The 10,819-nt window shown below is 46.1% G+C and overlaps 1 protein-coding gene across 2 annotated transcripts in view; it reads right to left on the bottom strand.

Moving 5' to 3' along the window:
* LRP12 (LDL receptor related protein 12) overlaps positions 1 to 9,838 on the bottom strand; it is a 75,764-nt gene extending 65,926 nt beyond the window's left edge. For both annotated transcript variants that reach the window (XM_075920233.2, XM_075920234.2), the window contains exon 1: positions 9,518 to 9,838. In XM_075920233.2, coding sequence (XP_075776348.1) covers positions 9,518 to 9,797 — 280 coding nt within the window. In that variant the 5' untranslated portion in view covers positions 9,798 to 9,838. The remainder of the gene's footprint in view (positions 1 to 9,517) is intronic.
* Between the last annotated feature and the right edge of the window lie 981 nt (positions 9,839 to 10,819).

Below are 10,819 nucleotides of genomic sequence, written 5' to 3'. Positions count from 1 at the left end.
TGTTGCCAGACCAGAGAGCCCTGGGGCAAGGGAGCCTAGTGTTCTGCTGATAGATCCCCAGGAGAGCCCGGAGTCCGTCAGCAGAGGGGCCAACCTCTCTGGTTCAGCAAACTCTCTCCTTCAGGACCAGTCATGTCCCAAGGGTGCCAGACCAGGGAAGTTCACCCATATTTTCATTTAGTTTAAGGCAAGCATGCTACAGCAATTTCTTCTCTAAACTCTTGCAACACATATACAAAAAAGGATAAGTGGAAAACTAAATGTGTTGATTTGTCTGGGAAGCAGACCACCTATCCTTGGTGTTCATAATACTACCACATCTTATGAGTTAAACCTCTGAGGTCACTGAGCCTCTAAATATAACTTGATTTAATTCTACCTAAAGGGGAAAAGATCGTTAGAACTATTTTTGATGACACTGAGTTTTGTTATATAAAGGATATTTTTATGCATTTACTATTATGCCCCTAATTATGGACAACTTCAATTACTTACTACTTCACCCAAGCTTCAGTTTCTTAAAAGAAATCATTTTGACTCTAAGGCTCCCTACGGAAGTACTAAAGGCTTGTCTAAATTTAAAATGCTACCGAGGTACAATGTGACGCTGTAGTGCTTCACCACAAATATTACCTAGGCCTACAAGAGGCATTTCCATCAGGCAATCCACCTCCCTCAGAGGCAACAGTTAAGCAGATAGAAGAATTATTCCATCAATCTAGTACTGTCTAGATCAGTCGTCCCCAACGCAGTGCCCACAGGCGCCATGGCGCCCACCGGGCCATTTCTGTGCGCCCACTGAGCGATCAGGGCCGGCCTCGTCTCCAGGCACGCGGCGCATGGGTGGTGCCAGCCCTTGGGAGCATTGACGGCGCCGGCCCCGGGCGCGCAGTGGTTAGGCGGTCCCACCCCTGGGTGCACGGCCTGAGGTCTGTGCCAGTCCCGGCCGTGCGGCGTATTGGTGGTGCCGTCCCAGGCGCGCGGCACGGGGATGGCACCAGCCCCGGGTGCACAGCACATGGGAGGCCCCGCCCCCGGTGAGCGGCGTGAGGGCTGTGCCGGCCCCAGGCATGCAGCATATTGGCGGCGCCAACCCGGGCACGTGACATAGGGGCGGCCCCGCCACCAGGCGTGTGGTGCATGGGCGCTGCCGGCTCTTGGGCGCATGGCACAGATGCCGGCTCCGGGCACGCAGCGCATGGGCAGTGGCGGCCCCGCTCCCAGGCAGGCAGGACATGGGTTGTTCCGGCCCCCGGGCGCGTGGGTGGCCCCACCCCGGGCGTGCAGCACAGTTGCTGCACCAACTCCTGGCACGCAGCATATGGGTGGCTCCGCCCCCGGGCGCCCAGCAGCCCCAAAAGGTTGGGGAACACCGGTCTAAATCAACAACTATACAGGGGTGTGGAATTTTCAAAGCAGCAAACTTTATTGATTTATTCTGAAGTGCTCGTCTTCAATTCTCAATAGTTTCTTTTACAATGTATATTTTAAAAGGGGAAAAACCTACATTTCAAGAAAGATTGTTTCAAGGAGAATGGCAGGTCATGTACTACTGCACTTTGACACCGTTCACTAGAAAGAGGTTAGCTCACAATAATTCTATCTATTCAGAACACCAAACTGTACTGTTAGGATAAAATGGTGATAATCAGAATGGGCATTTTAAAAGGGATCTAGAGAAGCATAAATATAGGCAGGAAATATTTAACATTTATATAGAATAGCAACTCCCATAGAAAGATTTTACAAGTCTTTATAGCAGTCAATGAATTAAGCCTCTCAGAAAAGTGTAGGAATATCATTTGGGAAACAACACAAAGGAAAGTTAAATAACTTGCATACGGTAACAAGAAATGCATGGCAAGGAAGGGAAAACTCAAGGCTTGAGACTCAACCCACACCCCAAAATTGCTCACCAATATGAGGCTTTACCTAGGCAAATGTAAACTGATGCATCTATTGTTAAGTATTGTAAAATACATACTAAGCAAGAGGCAGACTCAATTTCTTAATGCAGCCTTTTGTTAAGGCAACCCAAGGTCCTAGACACTCTACTGCCTCCTCCCCACAGGAAAAGCAGCTCTGGTCTTAGCCACCTGTTCCCATATTTAATGGAGTTCTCCAAGACTCACTGCTGCTCTTCCATTTACTGGAGGTTCTAAATCTGCAGGCAACACTGCATCAGTTATACTGGGGTGGGCAATAATTTTAGACTGGGGGAGGGAGGGCACTTCACTAATTTTTGAAGTGGTCCCAGGCTACCCTAGAAGAGGCGGGTGCAGGACACTTCCGTGCTCCCCCTCCAACAGACCCTGATTGGCCTGAGGGTGGGGGAGAACATGAAGTCTTTGCCCTGGCTCCCTCCTGCCTAGAGAGAACTGCCAGCTGTCCTGAACAGCTGGCAGTTCCCTCTAGGCTCTCAGCCCCTTGCAGGGAAGGAGGAGACTTTGCAAGCTCCCTCTACCCCACTCTAATCAGGGCCTGGGGGCAGAAGGAGCATAAAGTCTCTTGCAGGGCACTTGCAGGGCAGGAGCAGGGAGCAAGAGAGATTGTGCGTCCCTTCCGCCCCCAGACCCTGACTGGCCTAGGGGCGGAGGAGTGACAGGGCATCCGCAGAGACCCCTTTGCCTATCCCTAAGTTATATGCAAATTTTTAAGCATTTTGCAATCACAAGGTCCCCAAGCATTTTAAATAAAAACAAAGTACACCTAATCTGGCCCTGATCTCAAAGGACACCTAAGCACAAATGTGAAGAGTAAGTTAGAGTTATGCCTCCAAACACAGAAGATAGTAAGAGATTTTAATCAGACAAATTCAGGGAGCCTTTGTGCAGAACAGTATATTTATGGGTTTGTACCATCCGATATAACCAGGCTCATATATACCATTACATTTATTAATTTTATTTTCAAGGAACACAAAACCACTCATATATTGGCTTTAATAGTTGTGTAATTCGAACAGTAACTGTTTAAGATGGGGTGGGGAACCTATGGCCTGGTGGCCAGATGTGGCCCCCAGCTTGCCTGGATCAAGCCCCTAGGGCTCAGGGCTCCCCTGAGCATTGCAGAGCCTGTTCTGGCACTCCAGACCCCTCCTCCCCAGGGCTGGAGCGCACAGATCTACTAGCCTAGGCCTCCCTAGGCTCTGGTGCCACAGCAGGGCTAGGCAAGATGCAGTCAGCTGGCCAAATCCGGCACACCTAACACTTTGATCCATTCTGCAGCAACTCCCAGCTCAGCTGCTAATGGACTGTCTGGGAGCCAATGGGAAGGCAAAAGCCCTTTCAATCCCTCCCATTCAAAGGGTTCGTTCCTTCCAGGCAGCTACCAGACAATGCAGTAGCTGCTGCTCAGCAGGCACAAACTTTTAAATTGCTGCTATTTAAATGGCTTGCAGCTCCTGGCCCCACTGCTAACACGTTGGCTTGCAGCCGTGAGCCAGGAGCCCTTTAAATAGCAGCAACTGAAAGGGTTTCTGGCTTGCAGCTAGCAGGCAACAGGTTAGCAGTGGGGCCAGGAGCTACAAGCCCTTTGGTGTGCCTAATTCAGAGGCGGGCAAGATAGGCTCCGTGGGCTGGATCCGGCCTACCAAAGCACTGAATTCAGCCCGCAGCCACCTTGCCACTCTCCTGTCCCCAAGCCAATCAAGATCTGAGGATGGGGAAGTGCATGAAATCTTCTCCTGCCACCAAGGGTGTGTGACACCAGAGGGACGGGGGCAAACACTTCACATTCTCCCTTGCCCCCAGGCAAATAAGGGTCTGGAGACAGGGAGCACATGAAGTCTCCTCCCCACACCAGGGATGGGCCACACCTAGAGGGAACAGCCCCATTCAGCCCAAGGTCCCCTTCAAAAAATTTATTGCCCACATGGGAAGCATCTTCCTCCTTCAGTGAGGGTTCACTTTTTGGGAGGGGGGGCTTCTCACTCATGTGCACCCCGACTGATTTTTCTGTGGGTCACCATTCCCCAACCCAAAAAAGGTTCCTCGCCCTTGGTTTAAGATATGCTTGACCAATAAACTGTAAAAATAATATTACTAAAAAATGACTGAAGAATCTCAGTTTAGTGCACAGTAATTTAAGCTAAACCATCTTGTTGGGAGAACGTGTTTTGGCTCTCAAATCATCCTACAAGAATTCACATTTCTTTAGGAAATTAACTAAACTAGCCTAGCAAAGTTATTCTCACCCACTTGCTTGAGTCAAGCAATTGTTATTAAATGGAGGAGTAAATTATTATTCTTTCCTTTATCATCATTATAGAATGGTGGGAGAGTAAAATTTGTATTCAGAATGGTACGTTTTTATGGCAATTCTGCAAGCTGAACTAAAAATGAAAAACTGACAGATTTACAAAAAAGTTATTGTAAATCAATACATTCTGTTTTCTCTCTCAAACCTGGACTGGTACTGGTCCAAGACCAAACACCTCAAGTCTCAAAACACTAGTACTTTTTCCTCTAGCAATTTATTTTCCTGTTCAGCAGAGGCTGCAAGCACAGTAAAAGCACACCCTAATCCCAATGCCTGGGAGGGAGGTATTTTGTTATGTTCATTAATGACCCCTACACAATGGTGCTGAATAGGCACTCATAAGCTTCAATAGAAACTAAATACAGCTTGGAGGAAAGAAGAAATATGATGTACATATCAAGCCTTTATCTTCAAAATATTTTAATGACCATCTGACTAGTAGGAATAATCTCTTTGATGTTCAAAACACCAGTGATTATAAAGGAAACTACACATGCACAGAGGAAGAATATACTTGTACATCAGGAAGAATTGTCACTATGAAGAGTATCATGAAAGATTTGTGAAGCTGTCCAGAAATCAGCACAAAATTGAGAGCAAATTTTCAAAGCATATTCCATTGCAAGTTGTTCTATAGCTTTTTTTCATTTTATATGCTCTCTTCACTGCAGAAATCCATTCCAAAATCCCAATCCCTCCCACTACTTAGTTCTGAAAATGTTACATTATGTCATATAGAAGGTTTCTATACTTCATCATTTGGGAACCAGAGTCTTGTGAAATAACAATGAAAAGTTACACATCATAGCATTATTTAACTATGAGACTGGCTTAAAGTTAGGGAAGTAAGTGACTCATCGACAACCCAATAGGCATATGCTTATCAGGTAGTCGAGTAGTGATTCAACTAGTCGCTTCCCCCGCACCTCTATCAGAGAGAGGCGGGAGGAGAGAGGGGAGAGCAGGAGCTGATACTGGAGGGAGCGGAATTAAAAGTCAGTTCTCCCCAGCAACATCTCCGCAGGGGGCAGAGATGTCCCAACTGCTGAGCCTCTCCCTGTAAAACATACAAGAGACGATGGCAGTCAGGACCCTGCACGAATGGGGACTGCTTCATTGCCCACTCGCAGCACAGGAGGCTTTGTACATTTCAAAAGCAGAAGCACAGCGGGACTATAAGCGCCCCCCCTTATCAACTCATCAAGTAGTCAATGGAAATTCCATCAACTACTCAATTAGTTGATTCATTGAAATTTAATATTCCTAGCTTCAGGTCACATACAAATTAGCCCTATGTTCAACAAAAAAATTTAAATGATTCTTACTTCCAAGTTTCCCAATTCATCACATCTTATTTTGAAAAACCAGTGCCATCCTAAGCACAAGTTCCATTTTTCTAATGGATGTGTTTAAGGAACTATTTCATACCCTATGCATTTTGTTTTCTTTAAAACAGTTTGTAAAATAACCTTATAGGAAGCACTTCAGCCCCCTCTTTTTTAAAATTTCTGATGAGTAGTAGATTAACAGAGTTATACAAGCATAAGAGAGAAAGCTTTGTTTCTTATCACATAAAACTCCTTTTGAAACCTAATAATTCACAATAAAGCCCTAAGTCATAACTAGGGATGTAAACACGTAACCAGTTAACAGGTAAGCATCACCGTTACCGGGCGATGTTTATTGGTAATTAACAGGCATTCACCCCACCTGGATCAGCCCCTACCCTCCCTCCCACAAGGTGACTCGGTGAGTCGATTAACCAGTTGAACATATAGTTTAACCAGTTAACATTTCAAACAGGATTTTACATCCCTAGACATAACCTACTTATTTCTAAACTCTTGGTACTTAATATACTATTTCATGCACTAGCATCCATCTTCTCAGTTTTCTGTATTCTGATCATAGGATGAAGGCGTTTGTGTTTTTTAAGTAACTACTGGTAAGAGGGAAGCATTCTCTGGATATCATAAGGGGCCAAATATAAAAAACTACTGAATCTAAACTTTCATTCCAAACAGTAGTTTCTACCTTTACAGTTGTCCATTCTGAAGATTGACCTCAAATGGAAACTAATGTAACACGGCCTTCCAATCTTACAAACAGAGAGTTTAAGTGCCTATGAGCTTTACTATGCAGCAACATACCGAAATGTATAAGATTCTGGTCAGTGTCAGTACTGACATTTAGAACCCTGTTGGAGTGTGCAAACTATCAAATTCTTTAAGGTGTTGCTAGACTGTTCATTGTTTAAGTTTTTCCAGTTACAGCCTAACTCAGCTACTCCTCTGAAACTATCAAATTCATGTTAGTTTTACATTGCTTTAGTTTGGTGAAATTATGAGCATCAGTAAGAGGAGGAGTCAAACAGTCTAGGAGAAAATAGGGAAACCTTCTGTCCCTTTTTGCAGCAACAGTTGTCAAATTGACAGAGAGGGCTCACACTAGACTGAGTCCCATTTCCTTCCTAGTAGATTATCTTTTCCCTTCCAGAAGGGATAGAGAGATGGAACTTACGGCAATGTTTGCTTATAGTTTTTATAACATTGTACAAATACTATAAAGTGAGATTGAAAACTATTATTATAAACATGATTTCCTTTTTGTTGGGTTCAGTTAGAAAAAAAACTTAGCAATTTAAAAATTAAGTCATTGTAGCTGAGTACTATGCAAACTCCATGGTGAACACACACATTTTTCTAAAAAAACAAAAACAAAAATCCTGTCTGCTTTGGGTGGAAATTAAAGATCTCATAATTCATTCCATAGCATTCCCCGTGACTTGAGCCACGATTTCCCTACCACTTACAGTGTCCTACAGATCAATTTTCTTCCAATTGCAGCTTTATTTCATTTGTGCTCATGACATCTTGTAAAGAGGAATGTGATCCAAGATCAGGCCTAATTTCATACGTTCAAGTAGTCTCATGCATTATTTAAATAGGATCACTCGTGTGTGTAAATGTAAATAAGAGTAAGAGCTTGTCCACATTCTAGATTTGTACACCACTGCAGTTAATGTAACAGTAGCTACATCAACACAGACCTCTGGGACAGATGTACTGTAACAGGCTGTGTCTACACTGGGCCACTTATTCCAGAAAAGAAGCCGCTTTTCCGGAATAATAAGCTGTGAGCTGTCTACACTGGCCCCTTGAATTTCCGGAAAAGCAGTGACGATTTACTGTAAGAAATCAGCTGCTTTTCCGGAAAAACTATGCTGCTCCCGCTCGGGCAAAAGTCCTTTTTCCAGAAAACTGTTCCGGAAAAGGGCCAGTGTAGACAGCACAGTAGTCTTTTCTGCAAAAAAGCCCCGATCGCGAAAATGACGATCGGGGCTTTTTTCCGGAAAAGCACGTCTACATTGGCCACGGACGCTTTTCCGGAAAAAGGGCTTTTCCGGAAAAGCATCCTACCAATGTAGACGCTCTTTTTCCAGAAATACTTATAACGGAAAATTGTTCCGTTTTAAGCATTTCCGGAAAAAGGTGCCAGTGTAGACACAGCCACAGTGTATACAGAAGCTTGCACTTCTACACCCATTTCCAACTTGCATTAGTGCACTATATCTACCATAGGATGGTCAGCAATGGAAATATATCAAGTGTAGCTACACTGGTGCAAAAATCTCTGGAGCAGCTACTCATAAGGGTATCTAAACCACAGCTTACTTAGTGTCCTAGCCAGCTAATGTCTTCATTCCTCTCTGATAGGAATCAAACTATCTTCCACACCCTAATGACTTAACCAACCAAACAATGGGTACTTAAAGAGGTGCAAATTGTTCTTATAAACTTTTTGTAACTTGAACAATCTAATTCACTATTTTTTTCTCTCCTCCCCCACTCCACCCCCTTTCCTCCTTCCTTTATTTACTCTTGGATCTGGACTTTTAACATTCCAGTCATCTGAAGAAGTGGTTGTGCCCATGAAAGCTCATGATACCATCTATATGTTTTGTTACTCTTTGAGGTGCTGCTAGATTATTTGTTGTTTTTTTAAGTTTTTATACTGCAGCTGTTGCCCTCCCAGTCTGGGTGCACAGTATTGTAGTAGCTCTGCTCTCCCCATATGGAAACTAAAACTAATAACATAGCCATTGTGACTCAGGCTCTGCAGTCAAAGCAAACTCCTTGGTCTGAGCTCCGGTGGTTAGCCTGAGTGTCTGTCTGAGTTGCAGTGTCCACATTGATATTTCTCTAGCAAAATTAGCATGAGTCTTTCAACTCAGCTAGAAGAGTCAATCCTAGCTACAATGTAAATGTACACTGTTTGCAGAATCAGGACTTTAGCTCTGTTCTGTTAATTACTACAATAAATCCAGAAGCCTCAAATTCAACTATATACGTAAGCACATACTTCAGTTTGGGGTTTAGCATGTACCTAAGTAGCTTACTGAATCTGAGCTGCAGTTTGTAGCATAAGACATCCTTTACCTTTAGGAAAGTACTTTCACACACTGAAACTTAATGAAAACAGAAACAGGAGAACCCAGTCATGAAATTCTGTTCTCAGGCATAACTCTCAAAGAAGCCAAGAGGAATTTTACTTAGTACAATCTAAGTAACAACTGCTAGATCTGGCCTGCTGTCTGTTAAGTTGCTCTGAAATACTTTTGGAAGAGAAATGCTGTAAGAGATAGGAAAAGATAAGTAGTTCTTTACACAAGACTGAGGGTTAGAAATGAATCATAAGTGTTTATGTTAATAAACAAAAGGTTGAACAAGAACAAAAACAAAACAACAGCATAGACCTCTGGAATAGCCTCAAGGCCTCCCTCTGCATGTGGATGGGTCAAGAACTCATCATACAGTTTTAGCGTTATCATTTTATCATCAGACACAATCAGGGGGCACATCCAGCACGGACCAGGCCTCATGTGTCTCCGGCTGGCCAGGCTGGAGCACCTTGCAGACGTTCATTAAATCATTGTCCAGATTCAGTGGGTTGTTACAGACACACACCAGCTCTGGAGTTTGCCGATGCGTGCACGGGCAGGGGGGTCCCGGGCGAAGTACCACGCTGAGTTTAGGGGAGCCCCGTCGATCACCACGGGCAGAAACAAGAGATTTCGGCGGGGGGGGGGGGGTTAAATCGAGATCTGGCGGGGGGGGGGGATGACACCGGTGGGGAACCTCTCCCCAGCAGCGGGCGGCGATGCCCGCCCCTCACACACGGAGCAGGACGAGAACAAAGCAGCCTCCATCCGCCAGCCCCCTCCCCCAGGCGGCCCCCCTCAGACGCGGCCACCTACCGCAGCAGAAAACGAGGAGCAGGAGCTGCGCCGACCGCCACCCTGGGGCCCCTTTTGCGCTCCAACAAGGGGCCATAACACCGCCACGGGAGCTGGAGCCGCCGCGGGAGGAGCCAGGCGCCCCCTCAGCCCGGAGCCGGGCGCAGCTGCCTGCCTCGGGGAGAGCTAGCGGCCCTCGCCTCATCCGTCGGCTCGGGGATCCATGAGACGCCGCCGGCCTCCTACTCGCGCGCTCTCCGGCAGGGTTCAGTGCGGCTGCGCAGTCGATAACCGAGCGCATGGATTCGGTCTCCGCGGGCGCCCGCACGGGGAGAGAAGCATCAGCCTGAGTCTGACCCAGCCCCGCCCCCGCTGACGGCCGAGGAAGGGGCGGGGCCTGAGGTACCTGCGTCGCCAGCGGTTCGCAAGCGGAGCCTTCCTGCGCGTGCTGGCGGGAGCCTTCCAAATGTGTCCTGGTGGGGGCGCCCCGCCCCAGGCTGCAGCCCCCGAAGGAGCTGGACCTCATGCCCACTGAGAGAGGCGCGCCAGGCTGTAGCCTTGGCACCGGGGCACACGGGTTCATGGCTTGTCTACACCTACAATGCTACAGCAGGCCCTCTGCAGCTTAGACATAGGTGATTGTGCACAGTAAAGGCCAGGGCCATCTTACAGAGCAAAGTGTTTAAATTACCTAAGTCTGTATTTTTGACTTTGATTTCTTTTAAGGTTAGGAAAGCAAGATTCAGGAAGATGTTATTCCAGGTGCATATGAGGCTGGTGCCCTTTGTGTTGCTGCCTTTCAGTCATTGTCAACAACCCTGGTGGCCACTCAACCCAACAATCCTGTTGGACACTCGACACTGCAAATACGGCATCCTATTCAAATCAAACCCTCTTCTAGGCGTACATGTCCAGGCTACATTATAATCACAGAGATTCTTTCTGCAAAACATAACATAAGAACAGTCATGCTGGGTCAAACCAATGGTCCATCTGGCCCTGGCTTCCAACAGTGGCCAATGTCACGTGCTTCAGAGAGAATTGCCACAATAGGCAATCATCAGGGCTGTCCATTCCCATCATCTGGCAAACAGAGGCTAGGGACACTTAGCTTGTGGTTGCATCTCTGACCATCTTGACTAAGGGCCATTAACAGATCTTTCAATGATATGGCATCATAGAGCTGGAAGGAACCGCAAGTGGTCATCAAGTTCAGTCTCTTGCACTTATGGCAGTACCAAGCATCATCTAGATCTACCTATTAGATGTCTGTCTAACCTGCTCTTAAATATCTCCAATAATGAAGATTATACAACCTCTCTA

This window comes from Pelodiscus sinensis, chromosome 2, assembly GCF_052426305.1.
Source record: "Pelodiscus sinensis isolate ZL-2025 chromosome 2, ASM5242630v1, whole genome shotgun sequence".
In the NCBI taxonomy this organism is placed as follows: Eukaryota; Metazoa; Chordata; order Testudines; family Trionychidae; genus Pelodiscus; species Pelodiscus sinensis.
The sequence above is the reverse complement of the archived record's forward strand: the minus strand, read 5'-3'. Positions and strand labels throughout refer to the sequence as shown.